Source organism: Hyaena hyaena, unplaced genomic scaffold (assembly GCF_003009895.1).
Source record: "Hyaena hyaena isolate Hyena2069 unplaced genomic scaffold, ASM300989v1 scaffold_231, whole genome shotgun sequence".
Taxonomy (NCBI): domain Eukaryota; kingdom Metazoa; phylum Chordata; class Mammalia; order Carnivora; family Hyaenidae; genus Hyaena; species Hyaena hyaena.
Window position 1 is genome coordinate 2,245,187 of NW_024080862.1, and position 27,994 is coordinate 2,273,180.

Genomic DNA, 27,994 nt, shown 5'->3' on the forward strand with positions numbered 1-27,994 from the left:
TATGTGCAGTGTACCCTGCTCCACATTTGCTAATGTGGCTTGAACTGTGAGTGGGATGATCACTTTACTGGGAATGGGGAGGCTAGGTCTTTTGCTTTCATTATATCAAGTGAAACCAGCTGCTCAGGAACAGCTTGAGAGCTTGAACTTGGAGGGGGCATGGCCCTGTCTTTGGAGGGAGTTGATGTAACAGAGCCTGGCTGGTTTTTCTGAGGACCGAGGCCAGGACAGTGGCTTTTAGGGAGAGAGCATGACAGCCTTGCCATGTGGGCAAGGTAGCTTTTGAAAACTTGGTGGGTGTCACACGTATGAGTCCCCGTGGGATACTGAGTCACAAACCCCTGTCCCTTTTCCTCGGGGTGGACACAGTGGGAAATTGGCTAGGGAGCCTCTTTGTTCCAGACCCTGAAGTCACACAGGCCAGGGTAGGAAGGATCAGAGCCTTTTCCATGGGACTGCTGATCCTTGCCGGCCTCTATGTCCATTTCTTTGTTCTGTTCCCCCAAATTACACCGACTCTTTTGGCTCCATGGCCCCTGGGCATAGTGGTTTGGCACCGGCATTGTGCAGGGTACTGAGAGAGAGATGTGCTCACACAAGGAGCCTGAGGCAGTCCAGTCCCGGTACACCGGGGAGAAGCCAAGGGCTTGAGGTGGGGGTTGAGGGAGGAGAATGCTAGCCGCACACAGAGGCCTGGCTGCAGGAGGTGTCTGCCGCCTGCCTAGGCGGCTCAGGTGCTCAGGCCCTGTCTCACAACTGCAGGTCTGACTCAGGAGATGAGCAGTTCCCAACTATTTGCCGGGAAGATCCAGAGATACATGGCTACTTCAGGGACCCCCGCTGCTTGGAGGAGCAGGAGTATTTCAGTGGTGAGGAGAGCTATGAGGAGGCCGGCTCACCGGCCGGGAGCAGGTGAGTGGCTCTGCAGCGCAGTCTGATGGTAGGAGGCCTGGCCGTGTCCTGGCCCCGTCCCCTGAAGCCTCGGCCCGCCTGCACAACAGCTGGACTGCCCTGGGAAATGAGGCAGAGCACAGACTCTGGGCCAGAGGGAGAGCGGGAGCAGGAGAAACAGGGCCAGAAAGGCAGCACGGAGGCCGCTCTCTCAGACCACCTGCTACTGGGGCCCTGAATCTTCCGTGACGCCGAGGACTGCCTTGCTCTCAGCCGGTCCAGGGTGTTCAAGAAAGGTGGGGGAGGACTGTAGCGGCGGGTCTGTCCAAGCTGACAGACTAGGATCTCAGGTGCCCCTTACCCTCTCTTTTGGCCTTCTTGACCACCAGGCAGAACTACAGCTACAGCTACTACAACAGATACCCAGGCAGCAACTGGGACTTCGAGCGGCCTCGAGGCTACCATCACCCCCAAGGCTTCTTGGAGGATGATGACTCACCTGTTTGCTATGACTCCCGGAGATCTCCAAGGAGACGCCTACTACCTCCCACTCCAACATGTGAGGCCAGATTTTTTGTTTTGGGTGAAGCCTTCCAGAGAACAGTGTGCCCCTCCCCCTCCCCTGGGGGAGTGTGAAAGATGTGGTCCTGCTGTGTTAGGGACTGTCAGCCCTCAAGACACAGGCCCCTGGTTGGAGACCCTATCGGCTTTCCTTTTTGTTCCATCCGTATCCTATGTGATGAAGCTCGAACAACTTTAGTGCCCTTCTTGACTCTCTGAACACAGAGAAAGGCAGTGTGTGGTCTGTGTATGTAGTATGTGGCACCTGATAAGGGGCTTTTTGTGCATGTATCATTGCCTTTGAGCCCGAGGTCCATCCTTTGAGGTAGACGAGATATGCACAATGTTGTTGTCAGGTCCTCTCTGCCCATGGGGTAACTGACCCTCAGAGAGCGGAAGGGATCAGCCCTGTGCAGAGCTGGACCTGAGCCCAGGTCTGCCCCACCATGCCCCACACCTCTGAGGGCCACCTGGGGACTCTTGATGTCCATCTCTTCTCAGTCCCCACCAGGGAGTTCCCCTCTCACCTCCCCGTCCACCTATTTTTCATCTTTGCCATGGGTCAGCCAATGCCATTGCTCACAGGGCAAGTTTTGGCCTTGGTGGTGGCTTCTAGGGTCAGCACCCCCACCCTGGGGCTGGAGGAATCCCATTCTACTGAGAAGAGGCAGGGTCCAGCCGCTCCCCACCTGGTTTTCCTGTGCAGGCAGCCTAAGCAGTGCTGCAGGAGATCTGGGTCACCCCAAGTGAGGAACTTGGGCCAGGGTAAGAAATGTAGCAGTGGCCCCTGTCGGCTCCTGGCCGGGAAGTGTGATTTTGCACACGGGGGCATTTTGGTGATGGTTGCAAAATACCATTCCTGGTGTTTCTGAGGAGTGAAGCATATTTTCGAGCAGGACTCTAATCAGTAACCAAAAATAGCCAAGACACACGGGCTCCGAGTCTGCTAACTCTGTGTACAATAACAAGTGCGGCTGGGTGGCGCCTGGGGCCCTCTGCCTCTCTCCAGCTGCCACTGCCCTGCTGGGAGGGTAATCAGACCCATTTCCATGGTTAATATTTTATTCTGTGGCCCCAAACACATGCTGCTAAACAGAGCAATCCCGAACTCCATAAATACTGGATGACACGCAGGTGAGGCCAGGCAGAGACCCTGGCCCACGTGAGGACCACTGCCCTCCCTGGACCTCCCTGTTTCCCCTATAGTGGCCACATTAATGCCCACCATTCAGAGGCTCTTCTTTAGTGAAGCAGGAAGCTGAGCGGGCTAGAGCAGAAGCCCTTTTTATTTGTAAGGGCAAATAAATAAAACGTATTTTATTTGCTTTGCTGCCCATCAATTCAGACCTTGGGCAGGGAGGAGAACATGGAAGTCTTCAGCCTGTGTTCTTAGCTGCAGTGGGATTGCTTCCCCAGTCAGAGATGGTTGTGCACAGCAGATGAGATGATGGGTGTACATGGACTGTTTTTCAAAACTGAAAGGCACTACCCAAGTGAGAGGGCTGGTGGCTTCCTCTCCTGGCTCCAAGCCTCTGGCCCTTGCCATCTGATCTGAGGACGGTCCTAGAGGGTGTGCAGACAGGGGAGGCCCGTCCCCCTGTGTGGTGCATGGAGGACAGCAGCTGTGGTGCAGCTGTCTGTGTCCTTCATAGGCAACTCAACAAGGAGGAGGGGGCCCAGCATGCCCACAGGGGCAGAGCCAGCCAGGGGCTCAGCCCAGGCTTCCTGCACTTTGAGAGTAGAGATCAGAGAACTCAGTTCCTGCAGCTCCCATGTGTGGTCCCAGGAGGCTCGCCCCCATAGTTTCCCAGTACAGGAATTAGGGGTGTGCAGCATTTTGCTGGGGCATGAGAAATACCCTGGGAACTTAGAAAGCAGAGGTTGAAGAGACCTCGCTCCTGCCTCATGAACTATCAGCGGGGCCCCCAAGCAGCGAGCCAGCGCCCTGGAGGGTGGAGCTGTTCCCAGGGCAGCCTGTGGCCTGTGCTTGGGGGCCTAGAATTCGGAATGACCTGCATCTCTTGTCATTGCTCAACCCCATGCGGGGGCCTCTCTATTTAAAGTGGGTGTTAATGGGACAGCCGGGTTCTTTATCATCAGAGGTGTTCTTTTCTATCTTCAGGGCTCGAGAAGCTGGGTCTTTCCCAACAAAAGAATTTGCTTCGTATCTGGCTGAGCTGGTAGTGAGTCACTCCCCTTAAAGCAGGTAGAGGCACGGGAGCGCCAGTGAGATGCCACGCCCCCCCCATAGGCACTTAGGGTGTCTGCAGGGTGAGAAGGCGGCCAGTCAGCAAGGAGCTGTAGGATTCTAGAATGACGCTGTGTCTTGGCCTGAAATGCTATGGTCCCACAACATATACACAGGGCTGGGGTTTGGACTCAGAACAGCCACACTCTGGAGCCTTTAGCTCTGCCCCATGAGAACCGGCTTTACATTTATAAGAAACCAGCTTGAACCTGTTAAAAACATCCTCTGGCCAGGCGGCTTCTTCAGCCTCCTTCTCAAGGTTCTGAGGCCTCACCTCCTTGATGCTTTTCCTCAGACCTATTGCTTGCTTCCTCTTGGGCTCTGCTGAACGTCCGGTGGGCCACCCTGACCCCAGGGCCCTGGGGTCCCCACTGAGCGCCTGGTTCACAAGTGCTCGTGTGCTTCACTTCTCAGCCCGCCGGAGATCCTCCTTCAACTTCGAGTGTCTGCGCCGGCAGAGCAGCCAGGAGGAGGCCCCGCCGCCCCCCGCCTTCCCCCAGCGCACAGCCCTGCCCCTGCACCTGATGCAGCAGCAGGTGAGCCGGCCCACCTGGCCTGGACTCCACGGGCCCGACGGGCACCCTGCGTGGGACCCACCCTCAGGACACCCCCTTCTCTCTGACTGCCGGCAGCGGGAGGGATGGAGACAACCTTCACAAACACGCCGGTTCAATCCCGTAGCAACCCTGCCAAATAGATACAATCAAGAACCCGTTTCACAGACGAGCAAATGTCAGGGAGAGGGAAGTGGCTTGCCTGAGCTCACACAGCGGGTATAGGACCGAGTTGGCATTGGAATCCGAGGCTGCCAGCTCCCAAAGCTGGGTTCTCAACCTTGGTGCATGCTGCATTCTTTCCCCGGTGTTGAAGAGGGATCTGGTACAATCCCTGACCCAGGGCATGGCGACCGTTTGCCTGATCCTGAACAATCAGTGCTGCCCTCTGTTTGCTCTGAGACCTTGTTCCTTCATTAAAGTGTGTCTCTAGAGCCCTCTGTGGGCAGGGCTCTGTGGCCTAAAGGGTGGGTGAGTACCACCCCAGCCCCAACCTGTGAGGGGCCTGTGGCCCAGGGAGAAGGACCCACCCACAGAGAGGTGCTTGGACAGGAGGGGCTCGGGGTCTGGAGCGAGGATGGGGCTGCAGCCCACTCACCTGGGGCTTTGCCTCAAGGACAAGAATATGGTACTTTTTCTTTCTGAAAAGAGCACATCGGAGATGCTGTGCACTGTGTGCACGTGTCGGGGCGGGAGGCGTGCAGGGAGCACCCAGTCTGTACATTTGCAGAGAGCTAGCTCACCCTCCATGACAACATGAACGCCAGCTTCCACTACAGGTCTCGTGGCCAACTTTTTACTTTTCTGCCTTTGGTTTTTATATTATAAATTTTTATTCATGTCTTATTTTACTACAAGAGGACATTTGGAAAGGCCCAGCCATCAATGCCACGAACCAAGTAGGCACAGAGGTCTACGCAGGCACACGTGTGAAAACGTCCTTCCCTCTGCCATCCCGCCCCAATGAGGGCCTGGTCCGTGTGTTCACCCTCCCTCCCTCGGGTGGCCACGGCATCCAGGTGGGCCACGGGCCCTTGCTGTTCATAAGACCGGGCATCTTTGTGCCGAGGGGGTGCCAGGACGGACCTGCTGTGGTGCTGCTGCACGTGAGAGGGGCAGGGCCGGTGCCTGAGGCTTCCCAGAAGCCCCTGTGCCGGCCGCTGTGATGACTGGCACTAGAGAGAAGCAGCTGTGCTCCTTCCTGGGGCTGGGAATGGCTCATTTGCCCCGCATGGACTCCCATATTTAAACGTAGAGTGCCCTGGCTGGTATGTTCGCACACCACAGGGCCAATGTCTTCCCTAATTCTCCGCCACTCGGCAGTAATTTCATGAATTAGTGGCTGATTCCTACTTGGGAACAGTCATAGGCGGTGCGTTATAGATTTGGGAAAACAGAACAGACAGCTAGAACGCCAGATTTTACTGCCTGTGTCCTTTAAAAAAAATTTTTTTAATATTCATTTATGAGAGAAAGAGTATGAGCAGGATAGGGGCAGAGAGAGGGAGACACAGAATTCGAAGCAGGCTCCAGGCTCTAAGCTGTCAGCACAGAGCCCGACCTGGGGCTTGAATTACGAGCTGTGAGATCATGATCTGAGCTGAAGTTGGACGCTTAACCAACTGAGCCACCCAGGTGCCCCTGCTTGTGTCCTTTTGAAGTCATTGTCAAAGGCTGCCTTTGTCCAGCGGTGCCTCCTGCTTGGTCTGTGTGAGGCCTGCGGCCTGCGGCCTGCACCTGAGGACCTCTGGCCTCCCCACCTCCCCTCTTCCCTCAGATCATGGCAGTTGCAGGCCTGGATTCCAGTAAAGCCCAGAAGTACTCGCCGAGCCATTCAGCCCGGTCATGGGCCACCCCTCCAGCGACTCCTCCGTACCGGGAATGGACGCCGTGCTATGCACCCCTGATCCAGGTGGAGCGGCTGGAGGCCCTGGACCAGGTCAACGGCAGCCTGCCGTCCCTGCACCGAAGCTCGTGGTACACGGACGAGCCCGGCATCTCGTACCGAACTTTCACACCAGCTAGCCTGACTGTCCCCAGCAGCTTCCGCAACAAAAACAGCGACAAACAGAGGAGCGCAGACAGCTTGGTGGAAGCAGTGAGTATGCCACCCTCCCCCCGCCACCCTGCCACCCCGAGTGTGCCATGAATGGGCAGGCTCCACACAGCAGAGGGGGACCTGTGGGAGCAGTGGTGGTTGTGAGGGTGGGAGGCTCCAGAGCCCAGCTATGTCGCTTTTCGTCTGGATAGTGCCCACTGCTCAGAAGCAAAGGGGGGACGTACAGCACAAATAGATCGCAGCACTGCCAGTTCTCGTGAAGCAGCTGTACCTAGGATTACACGTGGTGTGCCTGCAAACATTGCCAGCTTCTCCTGACATCTTTTTCCCCAATGACGCTCTTGTTGGGCTATATGTAGTGTTTGAAGTCTGCCATGTCTTCAAAGCCATTTACATTGAGCTGTATATATCACGTGTGAGGTCTAACGAACATGAAATCACGCTGAGCAGTTGAGGTGGCTCCTCTGTCATCCCTCCCCACCCCCAAAGCCTTGTAACACATTCACGCGATGCACTGCTCCTTTGTCTCGTACAGGTCCTAATATCCGAAGGTTTGGGAAGGTATGCAAGGGACCCAAAATTTGTATCGGCCACAAAACATGAAATCGCCGATGCCTGTGACCTAACCATCGACGAGATGGAGAGTGCAGCCAGCAACCTGCTCAATGGGACCGTACATCCCCGAGCCAACGGGGGTGTGGGCCCGGTCTCACACCGGCAGGACTATGAGCTCCAGGACTTCGGGCCAGGCTACAGCGATGAAGAGCCTGACCCCGGAAGGGATGAGGAGGACCTGGCAGATGAAATGATATGTATCACCACCCTGTAGCCCCCAGGGAGGGGCGGACTGGCTCTGGCCTCAGGTGGGGCGCCTGAGGGCCAGGGAAAAAGTGCCTCGTAGTTAGGAAAGTTTAGGCACTAGTGTGGAGTCCATATTCAATTAGACTTTTGTACAAGTGATGTCATGCCTCAAGGAAGCCATAAACCTGGTGTAGGGAACAGCCGCGCACACGTGCCCAGCCCCAGCTGTCGGAAGCAGCAGGTCCAGCCCTCTTGGGGAGGGCCAGCGAGGAGGTCGGACAAGCCCAGCCCACTTGTCCGAAGTGCTCCCGAGGCACTCACCCACGCCCACCCACCTGCTGGCACGGTGGGGACGGTCAAAGGTGATGACGATCACCACACCTGTGTCATTACCTCAGCCATCAGTCTAGCATATCAGACATTCACTGGGCCCAGCATATCCATTTTTAAACCCTTTTCCCCCCAGTACACTGCTTCCTGGTTTCTGTTTAGCTGTTCTGAAACACAGTGTGTAAATCAGGACCCACCTACCAGCTGTCATCCTGAGAGGAGAGCAGGACCTTATCCACAAGGTTTGCTGTTACGTGACCCCAGTTTACGAGAGAGAACGTTGGTCAGTCGGTTTCTGACTGTCAGGTTAAGGGCAACTGTAAACTGGAATAATCATGCACTCGCAACCAGGTAAACTTAGATACGCTAGTTTGTTTAAAAATTATAGATTTACTGTACATGACTTGTAATATACTCTAATTTGTATTTGTAAAGAGATGGTCTATATTTTGTAATTATTGTACCGTATTTGAACTGCAGCAATATCTATGGGTCCTAATAATGGTAGTTCCCCACTGAAATCTAGAAATTATTAGCATTTTTACTCGGGCTGTACAGAAGTAGAAGAAATAGAGCCAATTCTCCTTTATCCAATGAAAACTCTTTGGGGGATAACATTTTAAGTTCAAAAGAACTTGACGCTATAGAGATTTTTCTAAAATATTTTGAGTCGCTGTAAATCTACCTTTACCCAAGATACACCAGATGACGATTTAGTCTTGGCTCTGGGCGAGTGCTAGGATTTGAGGGCAGGCCTCTGGTCCACCGTGGGTTGCAACTTTCATTTTACTGACCCTTCGACAAGTTCATTACAGAGTAGGTCGGGCTGTTAGTCTGACCCTGTGGCGGTCACGGGGTGGTTTCCTCAGCTGCCCTGACAAGGCTTTTTTGAAGTCTCTCCACCCTTGCTCCCTAAGGACAGCTGCCACTGCTTATCTTAAATAAGGAGTGGGGGGTGCGGGGGGGGGGCAAGGCGATGATCTGTGGGATGAGAAGGTCACAAGTGTCCACAAATCGTGTTGTTGCCTTTTTTTACAAAACATTGCTGTACTGTGTGTTCTCTCTGAGGGCTTTTATATGCAACTGAATGAGGGCTGAAGTTTTCATTAGAACGTACTCACAGCCTCACTGTACTTCCTGATGAAAACCCACTTCTGGACCATTAGACCCATCCAGGCTTCCTTTTGTTTTCAAAGAATCATGCCGGCTTTGTGGACTTGCCTTGGCAGGGAGTCCCTGCAGTCAAAAATACAGGTAGCAGTTTTTGGTTCAAAATTTTTAAATATTACCTACACGACCTGTTAACGTTTTGGGTTTTGGGTTTTTTTTTTTTTTTTTTTTTTTTTGTAAATAATGACACTTTGTTATGAACACCTTACAAACCTCTTCTTAAGACATTCTTACTCCAGATCCAGGCAAAAACACTTCCAGGTTTGTAAATGACTCTTTCCTGACATAATTTTTTTTTTATTAAAATGCAAAATGTTCTTCAGAACAAAACTGTGTAATAATTTTATTGTGTTAGGGAGCTCTCCTTGCAAAGATCTGGCGCCGGCGGGTGCTCTAGCGCTGGAGGTTCTGTGACTGTGTAACTCTGTCTTACCCTCCTGGCTGGCTCCTTAATGCAGAAGGTAACACCAGCTGCAGAGAGCAGTCTCTCCTAAAGGGCTAACCCCCCTGACCCCGTCATCTCTGCTGGCACTGTTCTTCCTGTGACTTAGCAGCCCAAACTGCCCTCCCAGGATGGGGTTTTCTGGTGCAGGCCACAATCTTTCCCAGTCAGGACTTAAAAACTGGCATTTTTATAGGCTGTACTGCTCTTTACAGGTCTGCTTTAAGCCTAGTTCCCATCAACCATTAAATTGTTCTTGGTACAAAAAAAAAAATTGAAGTTGTAGAGGATGTGGTAGTGTTTTTTCCTTTGCTTTAGGAAAGTTTTAAGATTAAATGTCTCTCCTTTTGGGGCCCCCTCCCATTCCATAAAAATAGTACATTTGGTTTCTTGTGTTTTTCAGAATATCACAAATAGATACGGCTGCTCTGACTTAACTAACAATGAGCAGGATCCTCGTTAAGGGTCCTCTCTCTGGTTTCTATCTTGGCAGCCTGGCCAGATGGGGCTATTCCGTTTCGGAGTCTGCCCAAGGCTAGGATGCTTCTCGGTACCCAGGGTACACAGTGTGGGCTTTAGCTGCCTTACTGCCGACCCCACACTTATAAAGGGAACCAGGGCAGTTTATTTCATGTTATATTTTTCGGGCCTTCAGCGTCTTTGCCAACTGCTTGTCTTCCTACAAAGGTTTCTGATGTTATGGGCAGTAGGTTCTAAAAACTGGCCAGCTAACAGAGCTCCAGCTCCCACCCCGACTCAAAACAGACCCCAGCTAGGCTCTCGTATGTTGACAACGTTTTTATTTCTCCAAAATAATATTCCTTCTTTCCTGGGGACCTCAGAGGGCAGGTGAGAGGGGAGAATGGGGAGCAGGCCTGGGGCCCTTGCCTCCAACGGGGCAGCGCCAGCGAGAGTGGCCTCGCAGATACCCTGTGGGGACGGTGGCGGGAGAGGAAACGGGAGATGGCCCGGGTCGCGGAACGGGGCCAGTGGAGAAGGCGTGTGTTTTCCTCTAGGTTTTGTTTTTGTTTTCGAAGGAGAAGAGGATGTAGATATTAGATCTGATGTGAGGTTGGTAGAAACAGGAAATGGCCTTTGTGGGAAGAACAGGGTCTGGCTGGAGAGGAGACGCTCTTTGAATTTATGGAAATGAGGAGTCCCACAGTCTGGCTTCCAGGACCTGCCACTTCCCGGTCATGCTGCTGGCGAGCGGCTCCTGTTCCCTCTCGGTCTGTCCTCATTCTACCAGGAAGAGCCTTCTGCTGATGAAGCCGCTTGAACCCATTCTTCAAAGTAGCCCATGTATGCCCAGAGCCCGCTCAGGTATATACACAGCTTTCTGTTACACTTTCTTAACCATTTTTTGAAAAGTACATTCTTCCGTTTGTTAGGTATCCTGGGCTCTTTGCTAAGGGGGTGCCTTTCAGGCCCGAGTGCGTGTGGCTCAGCCTCCCTAAACCAATGGGCACTTTCCTCCCCTCTCTGGCCTCCTCAGCCAACAGCCCTCCTTCTGAGGCCAAAGGTTCCCTCACAGCAACGGCACTTTGAGACAGTCCGCAGCTGTGACACGGGCCACTGTTCCGCTCCGCCAGACGCTGCATGCTCACCTGTCAAGCCAGGAGCTGCTTCAAAGCACATGATTCTGTCCTGTAGCTGAGCCCCAACTACACAGGGGTCCACCTTCACTTCTGTGGGGCCTGGATACAGAACACTCGCAGAGACTCCTCTTTATTTCTACATCCGGCTAAACTGTGTGATCACATGGGATGAGGCTCGGTGACCAAGGGTAGGAGAGGGGCCTAGATGCAATCCAACCCCTGCGGATCACGTACCTCCTCTCCCCACAGGCCGTTCTGCTTACCTGACCACACACACACACACACACACACACACACACACAGTAGAGGAGCAGCCACTGCCCCAGAGACCGAGGCCACCACAGGACGGAACGGCTACGTTGCCGGACTTACCCGCTCAAGGCAAGGTCAGCACGGTTACAGGCAGGCCTGGACCCCTCCACCCACCTAACTGGTTACTCACTGGCCCCAAGAACAGTGAAGTTGGTAGCTGCCTTCCTCTGCTCTTCCTCCATCCTTGCGGGTGGCTTCTAGGTGCTGAGGGTGACGGTTGGGGACCACAGCTGCCAGGGCACACGGGGAACCTCTCTAGGAGAAATCAATCTCTTGGCACATTTAGAACCTCCCTTGGGACAGAAAACCCAGCAAGATACAGGTAAGATTAAACCAGAGCCACTTAAAATTTGTCAAGGAAGCAGAGGTGTCATGGTTTTCTTCTTTCCATCTTCCTGGAAGGTCTTTCTCACAAATACAAGTTGTGGCTGTCTGGCCTCCAAACCACCTCGATCCACTCTGATCCTGGGGGGAAGCCTGGAACACCCCCATTTTCCTCCCCTCCTTGTTCTGGGTCTAGTACAGCCGCTTTCCATGGGACAATCCTTTTCTCCCCTGCTGTGTGGATGGTGATCTTGGAGATCTTCCAAAAAATCCATCCAAAACGCATTTAATTTTCATTACACCTTGTGAGAACAGTCTGGCTAAGGCATCTCCATTCAAAAAGAAGTTACTAGATTACATTACTGGATTATAGAATTTTAAAGATCAAAGAGCTGTTTTAAATGCTTCTGGTATCTGTTTCTCCCTCCTCCCCGGAAACTCAAATCTTTGCCAATTGATTTTTTTTCCTTCACTCAATTGCACTTTTACAGGATCAGGTACCTAGCGTGACCTGACCGCTTTTTCCATCAGCCTCGGCTCCATCCCGGTCAGTTCCTGTGGATGCCTGCGGAATACGAATCGGCCGGCCTTGTCTGCTGTGAGTCGCTTCCCCAGGGTGACAGGAAAGGGTCCTCTCAGGCTTGCTGCCTTGGCGTGGAGCAACGGTCTGGTCTGTAGGGTCTGCTCTGGGTTTCTAGGTTTCCCTGGTAACAGGAAAATCTTTTAAAATGCTAAATCATGAAACCTAGGGTAGTGAAGAGACTCTCTGGAAGCTTCTTTTGAACAAGGTCCAGAAATCTTCCCAGCGGGCTGTGTTTAGTAAGACCCAGAGCACTGGAGAGGTGGGCCCTCAGAGTGACCCAACAGGAAGTGGCATCGAGAAGCGCAAGGGAGGCCCGTGTTTGTCCCGGCAGGCAGCTTGCCGTCTGAATAGGGATGCTGGAGGCTTATGCACACCCCTCAGCTACAGCATGCAGCCTGAGACAGGGGATGCCCCCTACCCTGAGAACCCGGTATGGTCTAGCCAGCACCCAGCCTCTGGGCACAGCACCCTGCTCTGGGAGCAGCTCACCTTAATTAAGAGGGAGGTCTAGGAGAGAACCACGTCCCTCAAGTCCGACCAAGACCTGGACTATTGAGACAAGGCCCATGGCAGGAGTTAGCCATCCTCTTCCACTGGCCTGCCCCCTGGTCCCCTCTGCTGTCTCTTCAGGAGGCAGGGGGAGGGGCCCACAGGAAAATGCTGGGGAAAAGAACCCTGCTTCGTTGTTCTGATACCGATCTCCCACCCTACGAGATTACCCATTCTCAGCCATCGAATCCTAACATTCTAGACAGTTTCAGGCAGGGGCACTGAGGGCAGGGACTGTTCTGACCCTCTTGGCTTGTCAGGAGGCTTCTCAGGCAGTGACTGCCTCAGCGCTGGGTGGCCAGGCTCCCGGGCTTATAGACGGGGACGTCCTTGTCCCAGAGCGCAGGCTGCCCCTTGATGATGTCGGCTGCTTTCTCTGCGATCATGATGGTGGGGGCGTTAAGGTTGCCGCTGACCACACTGGGCATGATGGAGGCGTCGACCACCCTGAGGTTTTCCACTCCAAGCACCCTGGTCTGTGGGTCCACCACGGCAGTGGGGTCAGAGGGCTGGCCCATCTTACAGGTGCACGAGGGGTGGTAGGCGCTGTCCGCTTTCGCCCGCACAAATGCATCTATCTCTTTATCTGACTGCACGTGGCTTCCTGGCTGGAGCTCTTTCCCCCGGAACGGTTCCAGGGCTTTCTGGGCAAAAATTTCTCTGGTTAGCTTCACACACTGTCGGAAGTCCTTAATGTCGGTTTCTGTCGATGAGAAGAAATAGGGGAGGTGACTCCTTTTACCATGCTGGCTTTGCCAGCTGATTCTGAGCACAGACAGGCTCTGTAAGCTGCCTGAGGGGACCATAGTTCAGGGACACAGAGCCACCAGACTGCCTGTCACCTACTCACAGCCAGTTAGACTGTAACCAAGCAGCACCCTAGATGGACACAGCCTGCTCCTGCCAGTGTGGCTGTGAGCACACTACATACAGGTCATTACTGAGCAAGACCTGCCCAGTGGAGAGTACTTGGTTTTGCTGCTGGCAAAGAGGCAGGCCCAGGAATGTGATCTGCTTCTGGGCAGAGCTCAGAGTAACAAGAGCACAAGTCTCTCCTGCTGTGTAATAGGACATTCCACGGTTACTTCAAGGAACCCAGGGCACTACCTAGCAGCAGGTGCCAAGTTTATAGCCTTAGAACGAGGGAATGTGGAGGGTGATTGGTCTCAGAAAATGCATTCTGGGGTTAGGATTCAGAGACAAATGTAAACCCCATTCATTCACTGAACGAATGACCTGGCAAGCCCAGGCCCGGGGGGAGACAGAAGGGGTGGAGGATTGATTACCTGTTGACAAGTAGTTGGGTTGAATCACAGGGTGGTCCCGGGGGTTGGCACTTCTCAGTTTGAGCCAGCCCACACTGGTGCCCCGCATGGTCCCCACATGCACCTAGAAAAACGAGAGGAAGCTGTGACCTCCTTCAACCTCCCAACCCAGTAGCTTAAGCCCTGGGGTTTCCTGTGGGATAGGACTCCACATCCAAAGCCAGTTAAGAGCAGACACATTTTAGTATTTGTTTGCCTCTTACCCCAAGTGATCAAAAATCACCTCAATGAATCACTCCTGCTCCCTGGCTTTATACTTGATTGTCTTAAACTTTCAGGGGCTGGAAACCCCAGGGCCATTGGCCTCATTTGTCTATTTCTGGTGGTTTGAACCCCTTGAGCATCTGCCTTCAGCTAGGTGACGGCCTCCCCTTTCCATGAACTACGTGGACCGCCTCATGAAGACTGCAGCCTCCTCCTCTCCCCTCACCACTTGGACCCACTGAGCAACTGGAGGGCAGGGCAGAGGCTTGGCCCTCACCCCACCCCAACCAAGAGCCCTACTGCAGTGAGCAGAATGCTGCCTGATGACAAGATGAAGCTGGCTGCTCACCTGGTATGCTTCCTGCTGGGTGGGGACCCGCCCATGGTCGATCACCTGGGATGGCAGGAAATGGAACTGGATGTCTGGGTGAGGGACCCCAGGCTGGCTCCGGATGAACCCACCTGTTTCCAGATGGGCTGTGGCTCCATCCCCTGAGGATCAGAAGAGTGGGTCCAGGCATGGCAGACCACCCCGCCCCTCCTGGCCTCCGTTCTGGTGCCTGGACCCACATGCTCAACTCCGGCCTCTCTCCCTCAGGTGGGCTCACCCAACACCACGGTTTCAGTAGCCACCACATGCCAAGGGCCTTTTGGCTTTGCCCTCCCCATAGCGTCCTCCACCGCCAACCCGACTATGAGGCCTGATGGGGCCCGGCATCCCGAACTTTCCCAGCCCGGGCTCTACCTGACAGGCTGTTCTTTCATAGAAGGCCTAAGTCAGACATTCGAGCTGTCCCTGCCTCCTCCTCACCTCCCACCATCTGACCCTCAGAAAGCCTCACTGACTTTAGCTCCAAAATCTACTGGGATCCATGTACTTGGCAACACCCCCTACAACCTCCCGCAGCCCAGGCTGAGACCCCTCCTCACTGGTAGCCCCAGTGGCCTCCTTGCTGGTGCCCCGGCATACCCTCGTGATCGAGTCTCTTCCATCGCACCCCTGCTTCCTCCTCAACGTGCTATAGTCTCCCTGGTCCAACACATTCGTTCTTCAAACACCAGATCCTTAGACCCGGGGCCTTTGTACATACTCTCCCTAGCTCCCTGATATCCTCTGTCACCATTCTCTACTAACAACCCTGATCTTTTTAAAACTTAAGCATGTTTACATGGTTTCTTTCCGTCGATCCCACCAGAGTGTAAGCTCCCCCAGGGAACCCGCCTTACTGGCAGGGCACACAGTACGTGGCAAGTGCAGGAGAAACCCATGCTGAGTGTGATTTCACAGCACCGATTCCTGGCCTGGGGGCTGCTCTGGGACTCTGAAAACAAACCGAAACTGCTGAGAAACTGATGCCGACTGTGCCTTTTCTCCTGGCGCCTTGGACCCCAGATGGTGTCCAGCACAAGGCCATCCCTGTCTGTATGTAAGGAAGAGTGGCACCCAGGCTCAGGAGTCTCACCCTGGACAGGCCCTGGGCCACCGCATCTGGTCCTCACAACAGCCTGCCAGATAGGACTATGTATCCCCTTTTTGCAGACGGGAAAGCTGAGGCAAACGGCATAGCTAAGCTTTGGACGAGTGACGTGAGGCCACAGCCCTTGCTCAGCACCTTAGGAAGGAGGCTGTGCTGCCCTCCACTCCTTGGGTCCCAGAGCAGCACGCCCACCTGTGAACTTCCAGAGCCACTCTAGACCAATCCGGACCTTCCTCAAGGGCTTCTGCGCTGAATGGAGGGTGATGGGGAGGGTGCACGCCTGCTGGACGTAGATCTCCAGGTGGTCCTGAAGGTTCTGGCCAACTCCTGGAAGGCGAGGGGATGGTTAGGAAAAATAGCTTCCAAGGGGGGCTCAGCCTAGCTGGCCTCTCAGCTCCCCTGGTTGTGAACACGTCCCCCCACCCCAGCCAAGTATCTGCCAAGTCAGCTCCTGCTCAGCCCTCAGGTCCCCGCTTAAAGGTCACCTCCCGAGACGCCATCTCTACACTCCTGGCCAAGTCTCGTCCTCTCATGCTGCCCAAGCCATCTGCCCTTGTCACTCACTCCCAGGGCAGCCGCTGTACCAGTCCCGCTGCCCTCCTGCCACGCAGCACCCTCCCTGAGGGCAGGGCCCAGGCATCCAGCAGGCACTGCCCAGTGAGACTGACGGCCCCAACCGCACCCGTTGCCCGGGGAAGGAGGGAAACAGGCCTTGTCTTCCTGGGCACTGTGTGAGCTCATCCAAGCACAGTGGGGCACTGGGCAGGTCACAGTCACAGGCCAGCACTTTTACAAACCTCTTGTGATAAAGCCTCAATACACAAAAGGTCATTTCAGGGGGGCGGGGCTGGGTTATAAGAGAGATAAGAGGTCCTAATGGGCATTAAAGACAGTTTCTAAGATAAATTTGAAGCTTGGGATAATTGCCTTAACATGCTCTGAAGCACTGAGTTGGCTTCTTTAATGTCAGGGCTGCTGCTAGTCCTGAGGACAGAAAACACACAGGCCTGGACCCCTCTCACCGTTAGGGTACCCTGGTGACATACCCGAGCCTGGCCCAGCGGGCTTTCCCGGTGGAAGCTCGCTGCTGGAGGGTCATCACCTCTCAGTGGGACAGTAGGGCCGGGGAAGGGGAAAAAATAACACAAAGACTCGGGGTCCCTGGGGGGGTAGGGGTGTCCTGTGAGGCTCATGGGAAGAATTGGCCATTCTAAGGAATGCTGACTGCTGCCCCCTCCCCAACTCCATGCTGATGAACTACATTAAGCCGTTTTATTAGCAGAGGCCCCTTCTGAGGAGCAGCGGCAAAGGAACTCACCGGGAAGGTGGCATACCACCGGGACACCCAGTTTCCTGAGGTCATCTGCATTGCCGACACCCGAGAGCATGAGCAACTGCGGAGAGTTGATGGCGCCCCCGCTCAGAATCACCTCTTTGCCGGCATAAGCCTGGAAGAGGCAGAGGCATGCAGGTCACACTTCCTGAAAAGCCAGAAGGAAACCCAAGAGCATGGCCTTGGCATGACGTCCCCGAGTGGTGGGTGGGGACCCAGTTCCCAGGCCCCAGAGTAAGGAAGGGGATGCTTAGCCAGCCGCTCTATGAAGGGCGCTCCCAGGTGTGGGTGCGACACTGAGCACTTCACATGCTGATGCATTCTGCAACAGCCACGCTGTGACGGTGGTCGGAATGCAGAGCCCCAGACACTGCAACAAGCAGCTGCAGTAAAGAGAGCAGTGAGCCAGAACTTCATGTAGATGCAGAATGACCCTGACACACTGCTAAATGGAGAACAGCGTAGTCCTGGGGGCACCAGGTGGCTCAGTCAGTTAGGCATCTGGCTTTTGATTTTGGCTCAGGTCATGATCTCACAGTTCATGGGATCAAGCCTTGCATTGAGCTCTGCGCTGACAGCATGGAGCCTGTTTGGGATTCTCTCTTTCTCTCTCTCTCTCTCTCTCTCTCTCTCCTTCTGCCCCTCCCCCTAGTTGCACTCTTTCTCTCAAAAATGAATAAACATGAAAAAAAATAGTGTAGTGTTGAAATATGGAATATGATCACATTTAAGGTTTTTAAAGCCTTATTACAAACCTATCAATTCTGAAAAGGTGTGGAAGGCCCTGGGAGCATGCTCTGAGGTGGGGGAGGGGCAGACAAGCTCAGCTCACAGGGGCCACCATGGGCTCTCTGCAGGTGGCCGGAATGAGGGCCTCCTCACCTCCTCTGAGACCCTGGGGACAAGAGCCCGACTGCTGCCTACACTAAGCATGACCACCAGGGTGACTGCTCATTCCCTTCCCTCTCCACTGCCCCAGCCAGGAAGTAGCTCACTCACCCGGTGGCTCTGGCCATTCTTGATGTACTCCACACCCACCGCACGGGTGCCTTCAAACAGTACCCTGCTCACGAACGTCTGGGCCTCGGCGGTGAGGTTGGGGCGGCTCAGTGCCGGGTGCAGGTAAGCACAAGCTGTGCTCCAGCGCTGGCCTGGCAGACAGAGCAAGGAGATCAGGCGCAGCCCCTGCCTCTTGAGGAGGGGTCGTGGGTGGCACACTGGGCGCTGAAGCAAGATGGAATCTGCCCTTGCCCTGGCAGGACAAGCTCCGCCTCCAAAGTAGGGCTAAAACCAAAAGTCTCTGCGGCACTGAAATCCACATCCACCTGGGGGTGGAAAAACACCCTCCACTCTCAATAGAATGACCAAGAACAGCTAATACACGGGGGTGAGAACCCTGTAGAGGCAGTCAGGGGCCCCCATCAACCCAGGCCCTGCCTCTGTCCTGCTGCGTGCAGGGCACTTCCATGCTCCGTGCCTCAGTTTCCTCATCTGTAAGTCTCTGGTCAAAGAGCTGACTCCCCTCGACCACAGAGGCCAGAGGCCTAGAGGATGCCGGAGAGTCTCTGTCTCCAAGTCCTTTCTTACTGGCTGCGGGGTGTATTCTGTGCCCTGCAGGGGGCGTGAGACCTCCGTCATCTCAGCCTCATACTAGTCTCGGTGTATCCTCACTGTCCATGGTGGGGGCAGGAGGGATGGGGCTGTGATGGACAAACGGGGTAACCAGGGAGATGAGGGGTGGGATTGTGCTACCTTGATGGATGGTCATATCCATCCATCCGAAGCCTTCTTGCTGGAAGCCGTTCATGTCCTCGGTGAGGGGGTAGCCGGCCTGCTGCGCCGCCTCCAGGAAGGCGCGGTGCAGCGCGTGGTTGGTCTTGCCCCGGGACACGTGCAGCGGCCCGTCACCACCACGGTACCTGTTGGCGCCCAGTTCGTGGCTCTGCGCCTTGCGGAAGTAGGGCAGGCAGTGCTCGTAGTCCCAGCCGGCCGCGCCCTCCCGCTGCCAGCGGTTGTAGTCCTCTGCGTGCCCGCGGATGTAGACCATGGCGTTGAGCGATGACGAGCCGCCCCAGACCCGGCCGCGCGGCCAGTACAGCACGCGGCCGTCGAGGCCCGGCTGTGGCTCCGTGTGGTAGCACCAGTTGTACCTGTCATCGCACAGGTTGGCCACAAGGGCCGCGGGCATGTGGATCTTCCACGAGAGCCGCTTGCTCCCAGCGAGCACGTCCTTGGGCCCGGCCTCCAGCAGCAGCACACGCTTGTCCGCATCCTCGGTGAGCCGCCCGGCCAGCACGCAGCCCGCCGAGCCCGCACCCACCACCACGTGACTGTACTCGTCCCGCGTCCCGGAGCCCACGCTGGCCAGGGCGCGGACGCTGGGGGGCCGCTGCCACCCCAGGGCTCCCCATGCGCCCAGAGGGCCTCTCCTCCAGCCTCGTAGGACGCCCCACATGCTTCCTGCCCAAATCCTTGCCTCCACCGAAAGGAGTGGGATGATTCACCGTTCCTGAAACAGGAAAAGCAGCTTTAAATTTTTAACTCGACATGCACAAGGCAGAATCAGCCCAAAGCTGAGGCAGCCGCATCAGTGCCGCAAAGGTCCCCTCTAGGCTCGCCAAGTGCCCAGCTCAGGCTGGGGGGGGGGGGGGGGGGGGGGGGGGGGGGGGGGGGGGGGGGGGGGGGGGGGGGGGGGGGGGGGTAGGCCTGGCGGGCATATCCCTGTGCAGGGAACTAGGAGGGAGCAGAGGCAGACTCAGGGTATCAGCACTGTGAGGTCCTTGCCAGGACTGACGAGCACAGGGCTAGGGCACAGGAGAGAGGCTCCTCTCTGGGGAGGAGGGGTGGTCCGCTGAAAGGCCTCTCAGTGATGTGTACATGAACCTGCAGGCTGCGCAGGTGTCTATCTGCTGGAACGCAGGGGAGGGAAGGGCTTCCTAGGCTTGCACTCATTGCTCGCCCATGTAAGGCAGCTGCTGAGCCCCTACCCCGTGGCAGCCACCACTTCAACTCTAGCAGTACACGGAGAACAAGTCATCTGCCCTCAAAACTGATGGGCTGCCGCTCGGGAGACAGGAGACTTCAGCAACTGAAGGAAAGGCAGGGTGAGGGGCTGGAGGCTTTGAGCTCTGCAGCCTCTGACCTGAGGGCCATGGGGTGCCCTAGACGGCTTTTCAGCAGGTGATGGGGTCAGAGCTACAATCTTCAAAGCTCCCTCTGTAGAGTGCTGGGGTTCAAACAACGAGAAATGCCAGCAGCCTTCGGAGAGACCCTTCCCAACGATGCACAAATTAATTCCAACATGCCCAGTGCACAGAGGTGAGGAAGAACCAGGATATCCCACTCCGCTGGCCCAAGAACATCTGAGAAAGCCCCACCCATGAGATTCAGGCCCATGAGACCTGCCCAAGACTGACGCCACAACAGAGCTGAGGAGCCTCAAAGAGCCCCTGAGCCCTCCCTCTTCCCCCCTCCATCCATGAGCCTGCCCCAAGTAACAGCCACCCACCGCTGGAGGAGGGGTGAGAGGGAAGAATGTAGAGAGAGCGCCTGACCCCCATTTACTCAGGCACAGGAGAAAGAAGCCCCAGGCCGCCTCAAAGCCGGAACACTGAAGAGCCTTCCAGCACGCCAGGCCCCACAGCAGCGGGAGGTGACAGTGCCCACCACTCAACTCCCAGCAGTGGCCTCCTCGCCACACTACTGACCTGGCAGAATGCCGGCGTGTCCTCCTCTGGGCATTTACTTATCTACCTAGGTCATTACTGTCCTGTTACACATAAGGCCCAGCACTCAGTATGATGTTGAGAGACGCACACGAGGAGGAGCAGGGGCAGATGGCAGAGGAGGAGGGCCCTGAGCTCACCTCCTCCCACAGGCACAGGAGGGCAAGTACACAGCATGCAGCTCACTCTGAAAACCACCTGAAGACTGGCAGAACAGCTATTCCACAGCCAACGACATAAAGAGAAGGTCCTATCAAGACGGCAGGAGGGGCAGAGAAGTTGTCAGGAGCCAAACCCGGGCACAGCCGCCCCAAGTGGGGAGAATATCATCAGCACAGAGGTCCTTCCTGAGGAGCGAGGGGACCAAACCCCACACAGGCCATCCCCCATCCTGGGGATGTGCCCCGGGAAGATGAGCCCCTATAATGTCTGACTTTAAAAATCAGTGAGACTTAACTGCGGGAGAGCTGGAGGGCTATAGGAAACCAAGAGTCTGCTCTTTAAGGACCACAGTGCTCTATTACTCAGTCTGAGACCCAACACAGGAGCAGCAGTTTGAAAAGCACCTGGCTTAAATGTGAAGATATACTAATTTTACCACATCTGCTGAAAGGACAGGGATCTGCAGGAGATTTCTCCAGAGATGGAAGTGCTGGTGATGCCATTTTCTCGCCCTCCTTCAGCCTAGCTGGCCGGATGCTTACAAGGAGCCAGTTCTGATACTTCACCTACCTTGCTGCCATTGCTCACCCCCCTGCAGCATTCCCCCGTGGACCCACACCGCCCTACCCATTTGCCCCAGCAGGTGTCCCTCCAAAGCGGCTTCTGCCCCAGCACACCTGGCAGGCACCCCCGGCCGGGACTGGCACCCCTCCAAAGTGACGCCTGTCCTGGGGAAGCAGATAGCCAGCACCGCACACCAGCATGCCTGCAGTGGCTACAGCCAAACCATTGGGCCAGCCACACCAGACGTTCAGCCAGTCCTGCCCCTCATTACACCACAGAAGTTGTGGCCCAGTCACAATAGGAGGTGCAAGCAGCTCGCAGAGGGACACCACTTGCGTGCCTGGTTCTGGTGACCAGGGGAGACTGCACTTGTGCACAAGACCACTGCTTTCAAGACTGGGAGACACAGCTACCCTACCTAATGCACAGAGACAAACACAGAGAGTCAGACAGAATGAGGACACAGAAGAGTATGTTCCAAACAAAAGATGACGACAGGGCCTTGGAAAAAGAACTAAACAAAGTGGAGACAGGCAAACTACCTGCTAAAGAATTCGCAGTAATAGCCATAAGGATGTTCACTGGACTAGCAAGAAGAGTGGAGGAGCTCAGAGAGAACAAGGAGACGAAATATAAATCAGAATGGACTAAAAATAACAACAATATGATAGAGGAAAGCGGCAGCAGATTAGAGGATGCAAAGGAACAGATCAGCAATCCCGGACACAGGGTAGTGGAAAGCACCCAAGGTGAATAGCAAAAAGAAAAAGAATGTTTAATGAGGATGGATTAAGGGACCTCTGAGACAACATCAAGTGTACTAACATTCACATTAAAGGGGTCCCAGAAAGAGAAAAGAGAGAGAGGGCACGCACGAGAGAGAGACAGAGAGGAATGGGGCAGAAAACTTACTTGAAGAAATAATAGCTGAAAGCTTCCCTAACCTGGGGATGAAAACAGGCATCCAGGTTCAGGAAACACAAAAAGCCCCTAACACGATGGACACAAGAGATCCACAAAAAGGCACATGGTAATTAAAATGGCAGAAATTACAGAGAACCTTAAAAGCAGGAAGAGAAAAGCAAATAGCTACCTATAAGGAACCCCCCCATAAGGCTATCACCAGACTTTTCAGCAGAAACTTTGCAGAAAAGAAGGGACCGACATGATATATTCAAAGTGCTGAAAGGAAAAGCCTACAACCAAGAATACTTTATCTGGCAAAATTATTGTTTAGAATTAAAGGAGAGAGTGAGTTTTTCAGACCTACAAAAGTTGAAAATGTTGATCACCACTAAACCAATCTTATGAGAAATGTCAAAGGGATCTCTTTAAAAGGAAAAGAAAAAGATCATAATTGACAAAAGTAGTAAAATCAATTATACCTACAAAAATTAGTTAAGGGATACAAAAATAAAAACATATAAACTATGTCACATACATTAAAACGTGGACGAGGGGAGAATATGTGCAAACTTAAGTGACCAACTGAATATAGACTGTTACATACTTAGGATATCATATATGAGTCTTATAGTAACTACAAACCAAAAATGTATAATAAGTACACAAAAATAAAGACAAAAAAACCAAAGTGTAACACTAAAAAAAAGTCACCAAATCACAAGGGAAGAGAGCAAGAGAAGAAAGGAATATAGAACAACTACAGAAACACCAAAAACAATTTACAAAATGGTAATAAGTATATACCTACCAATAATTACTTTATTTTTTATTTAAAAAATATTTTCTAATCTTCATTTATTTTTGAGACAGAGAAAGAGACAGAATGTGAACAGGGGAGGAGCGGAGAGAGGGAGACACAGAATCTGAAGCAGCTTCAGGCTCTGGAGCCCGACCCAGGGTTCAAACTCACAGAACTCACAAGATCACAACCTGAGCTGAAATCAGACATTTAACTGACTGAGCTACCCAGGCACCCCTATCAATAATTACTTTAAATGTAAATGGATAAATGCTTCAATCAAAAGACACAGGATGAATGAATACAAAAATAAGACCCATCTATATACTATCTATAGAAGACTCACTTGAGACCTAAAGCCACATAGACACATGCAGATTGAAACTGAAGAGGTAGAAAAAGATATTCCATGAGAATGGAAGCAAAGCAAAACAAAACAAACACTAGGACAGCAATACTTATATCAGACAAAGTAGACTTTAAAACAAAGACGGGAGGGGAAGGGGGTGCCTGGGTGGCTCAGTTGGTTAAGCGTCTGACTTCGGCTCAGGTCATGATCTCACAGCCAGTGGGTTCAAGCCCTGCATTAGGCTCTGTGTCAAAAGCATAAAGCCTGCTTGAGATTCTCTGTCTCCCTCTCTCTTTGCCCCTCCTCCTCACGCTCTCTCTCTTTCTAAAATAAACAAACATTAAAAGAAAGACTGTAACAAAAGATACATAATGATAAAGGGATCAATCCAACTAAATATAACAATTGCAAATATCTGTACACCCAACATACAAGGACCTAAACATATGAAACAAATATTAGCAGAGTTACAGGGAGAAATTGAGAGTAATACAACAATAGTACAGGACTTTAAAATCCTACCTCAACAACAGATAGATCATCCATGCAAAAAATCAATAAGGAAACTGTAGTTTTGAATGGTAATTTAGACCAGATAGACTTAACAGATATATACAGAACATTCCATCCCAAAACAACAGAATATACATTCTTTTCAAGCACACATGTAATAGTTCTCTGAGATAGTTCTCATGTTAGGCCAAAATACAAGTTTCAATAAATCAATAAATTGAAAAAGAATGAAATCGTATCAAGCATCTTTTCCAACTATGATGGTATAAAAGTAGAAATCAATTACTAGAAAAAACACAAACACATGGAAGCTACAAACAACCAATAGGTCAATGAAGAAATAAAGGAGGAAATTTAAAAATACCTGGAGACAAATGAAATTCTAAAACACAATGGTTCAAAAGCTTTGGGACTTAGCAAAAGTAGTTCTAAGAGAGAAATTTATAGTGATACAGTCCTACCTCAAGAAACCAACGAAAACCTCAAACAATCTAACTAGAGAAAGAAGAAAGCCCAAAGTCAGCAGAAGAAAGGAATAATATCAAAGCAGAAATAAATAGACTAAAAAAACACAATAGAAAAGATCAATGAAACTAAGAGCCGGTTCTTTGTAAAGATAAGCAAAATTGATAAACTGCTAGCCAGATTCATCAAGAAAAAAAGAGAACTCAAGAAACAGAAAAATTACACCACCACTGAAATACAAAGAAATACATGAAACAACTGTGAAAATTATACATCAATAAATTGAAAAACCAAGAAGTGGATAAATTTCTAGAAACATACGATTTTCCAAGACTGAATCAGGGAGAAATAAAAAATTGGAACAGACCTATTAGCAGTAATGAAATTGAATCCGTAATGACAAAATTCTCAACAAACAAAAGTCCAGGACCAGACAGCTTCACAGGTGAACTGTATCAAACATTTAAAGAAGTGTTAATATCTATCTTCTCAAACTAATCCAAAAAATAGAAGAGAAAGGAATGCTTCCAAATTCATTCTATGAGGCCAGCATTACCCTGATACCAAAACCACACAAAGACACTACAAGATAATTATAGACCAATATCCCTGATAAACAAAGATGCAAAAGGGGCACCTGGGTGGCTTGGTCAGTTAAGCATCCAACTTCAGCTCAGGTCATGATCTCACAGTTCCTGAGTTCGAGCCCCGTGTCGGGCTCTGCACTGACAGCTCAGAGCCTAGAGCCTGCTTTAGATTCTGTTTCCCTCTCTCTCTGTCCCTCCCCCACTGATGTTCTATTTCTCTCAAAAAAATAAATGTTAAAAAAAATTTTTTTAATAAAAAAGCAAAGATGCAAAAATTGTCAACAAAATATTAGCAAACCCAATTAGCAAACAATATTTTAGAAGGATCATTCACCACAATCAAGTGGAATTTATTTCAGGGATGCAAGGATGATTCAATATTTGCAAATCAATCTACCTGTTACACCATATTAACAAAATGAAGAATAAAAATCATTCAATCCTCTCAATTAACATGGAGAAAAATAACAAAACACAACATTTATTCATGATAAAAACTATCAACAAAACGGGCAGAGAGGGAACAGATCTGAAAATAATAATGGCCATATGACACACCCACAGCTAATATCATACTGAATGGTGAAAATCTAAAAGTTTTCCCTCTAAGATCAGGAACAAGACACAGATGTCCACTCTCACCACTTTTATTCAACATAGTACCAGAAGCCCTAGCCACAGTAATCAGACAAGTAAAATAAATAAAAGGCACCTAACTTGGGAAAGAAAAAGTAAAACTGTCACTCTTGACAGATGGCATGATATTATAGATTAAAAAAAAACCCTAAAGATTAAAAAAGAAACCTATTAGAACTAAAAAATGAATTCAGTAAAGTTGCAGGATACAAAATTAATATATAGAACTCTGTTGAGCTTCTATACACTAATAATGAACTGGCAGAAAGAGGAGTAAAGAAAATAATCCCATTTACAATTGTATCAAAAAGATAAAATGCCTAGGAATAAATTTAACCAAGGAGATCAAAGACCTGTACTCTGAAATATAAGATACCAAGAAAAGAAACTGGAGATGATACAAATAAATGTAAAGACAGGTCTGAAGAATTAATACCATTAAAATGTTCATACTTCCCCCAAGCAATCTCCAGATTCAATGCAATCCCTATCAAAGTAACAATCGATTTTTCATAGAACTAGAGCAAGCAGTCCTCAGATTTGCATGCAACCACAAAAGACCCTGAATAGCCAAAGCATTCTTCAGAAATAACAAGGCTGTAGCTATCGTGCTCCTGGATTTCAAACCATACTATGAAGCCATAGTAATCAAAACAGTATGATACGGGCACAAAAACAGACACACAGCTCAATGGAACACAACAGAGAGCCCAGAAATAAACCTGTACTTATATGGTCAAATAATCTATGACAAAGGAGGTAAGAATACACAATAGGAAAAAGACAATCTCTTTAACAGTGTTGGGCAAATCGGACAGCTATGTGCTAAAGAATGAAACTGGGCCATTTTCTTACACCATACACAAAAATAAACTCAAAATGGATTAAGGACCTAAATATAAGATCTAAAACGATAAGAATCATAGAAGTAAACATAGACAGTAAATTCTGACATCTGCCTTAGCAACATTTTTCTGGATTGGTCTGTCCAGGCAAAGGAAACAAAAGCAAAAAGAAAAAACCTGGGATTACATCAAATTAAAAAACTTTCTGCACAGCAAAGGAAACCATCAACAAAATGAAAACACAAGATATTTGAGAGAAGAATGAATGGATAGGAGAAAACACTTGTAAAATGATTTATCTGATAAGGGGTAAATATCTGCAAAATATAAACAACTTGCAAAACTCAACACCAGAAAAACAATCTGATTTAAAAATGGGCAGAGGACCTGAATAGACATATTTTTCCAAAGAAGACATACAGATGGACAACAGACACATGAAAAGATGTTCAGTATCACAAATCATTAGAGAAATATAAATCAAAACCACAACGAGAAATCACCTCACACCAGCCAGAATGACTAGTATCAAAAGGACAAGAAAAACCAGTGTTGGCAAGGATGTGGAGAAAAGGAACTCTCCTGTATTGTTGGTAGGAATGTAAATTGGTGCAGCCACGATGGAAAACGGAGTTTCCTCAAAATATTAAAAATAGAAATACTATAAGATCTAGTAATTCCACTTGTGAGTATTTACCCAAAGAAAACAAAAACACTAATTTAAAAAGTGTTTATGCATCTCTGTTTATTGAAGCGTTATTCACAATATCCAAGGTATGAAAGTAACCAATGTGTCTTTGGACAGATGAATAGATAAAGAAAATGCAGTGTATTACACAATGGAATATTACTCACCCATAAAGAAGAATGAAATATTGCCATTGGCAACAACATGGAGAAATCTAGGGGGGTATAATGCTAAATAAGTCACAGAAAGATACCATATAATTTCACTAACATGTATAATTTAAGAAACAAAACAAATGAAAAAAGAGAGAGACAGAAAAACTCCCCTTATTTTTTTATCTCTTCAGAATATAATTGACTGTCAAAAGCAAAGTTGGTAAAATATATAATAGGGTTTATAGTATATGTAGCATTAAAATGTGTCTGACAACAGCACAAAGGATGGGATGGGGAGAAATAGAAGTATACTTTTATAAGGTTTTCATACCATACATGAAGTGATACAATATTATTTGAAGGTATACTGTAATAAGTGAAAGATATATATTGTAAATCATGACAATCACTAAAAAGTAAATAAGGATTGCACCTAGTAAGTCAATAGTGGAGATAAAATGACACAAAATAATCAAAAGAGGTAAAAAACTTAGGAGAAATAAAGAGCAAATAGTAAAATGTTACATTTAAATCAAAACATATCAATAACTACATTAACTGTAAATAATATAAACACTCCAATTAAAATACAGAAATTGTCAGATGGAATTTTTAAAAAGACTCAAGTATGTGAGGTCTACAGAAAAAGAAAACACTTTAAGCACATAGGTAATAAAAAATGGAAAAATAGATGCGCTACATAAACTGTATATAAAAACAGTCTACAAAAAATAATTAGAGTGAGTATATTAATATCAGACCATGTAGACTTCAGTACAAAGAATATTACCAAGGTTAAGAAGACATTTCAAGATGATAAAAGGGCCAATTTATCATA

The 27,994-nt window shown here is 50.5% G+C and overlaps 2 protein-coding genes across 5 annotated transcripts in view; one reads left to right on the plus strand and one right to left on the minus strand.

The window, feature by feature from the left end:
* CACNA1D (calcium voltage-gated channel subunit alpha1 D) overlaps positions 1-9,076 on the plus strand; it is a 303,488-nt gene extending 294,412 nt beyond the window's left edge. For all 3 annotated transcript variants that reach the window (XM_039243605.1, XM_039243606.1, XM_039243604.1), the window contains 5 exons: positions 763-912; positions 1,281-1,450; positions 4,115-4,236; positions 6,032-6,352; positions 6,849-9,076. In XM_039243605.1, coding sequence (XP_039099536.1) covers positions 763-912; positions 1,281-1,450; positions 4,115-4,236; positions 6,032-6,352; positions 6,849-7,142 — 1,057 coding nt within the window. In that variant the 3' untranslated portion in view covers positions 7,143-9,076. The remainder of the gene's footprint in view (positions 1-762; positions 913-1,280; positions 1,451-4,114; positions 4,237-6,031; positions 6,353-6,848) is intronic.
* Positions 9,077-11,653: 2,577 nt separating this feature from the next.
* The window catches only part of CHDH (choline dehydrogenase), a 37,193-nt gene continuing 20,852 nt past the window's right edge, over positions 11,654-27,994 (minus strand). The window contains exons 2-9 of one of the 2 annotated variants that reach the window (XM_039243608.1): positions 18,515-19,271; positions 17,762-17,913; positions 16,748-16,877; positions 15,622-15,756; positions 14,301-14,443; positions 13,709-13,811; positions 12,667-13,125; positions 11,654-11,994 (exon numbers count right to left, since the gene is read on the minus strand). In XM_039243608.1, coding sequence (XP_039099539.1) covers positions 12,707-13,125; positions 13,709-13,811; positions 14,301-14,443; positions 15,622-15,756; positions 16,748-16,877; positions 17,762-17,913; positions 18,515-19,217 — 1,785 coding nt within the window. In that variant the 5' untranslated portion in view covers positions 19,218-19,271 and the 3' untranslated portion in view covers positions 11,654-11,994; positions 12,667-12,706. Of the gene's footprint in view, positions 13,126-13,708; positions 13,812-14,300; positions 14,444-15,621; positions 15,757-16,747; positions 16,878-17,761; positions 17,914-18,514; positions 19,272-27,994 lie in introns of both variants that reach the window. The other variant, XM_039243607.1, reaches the window with a different exon arrangement.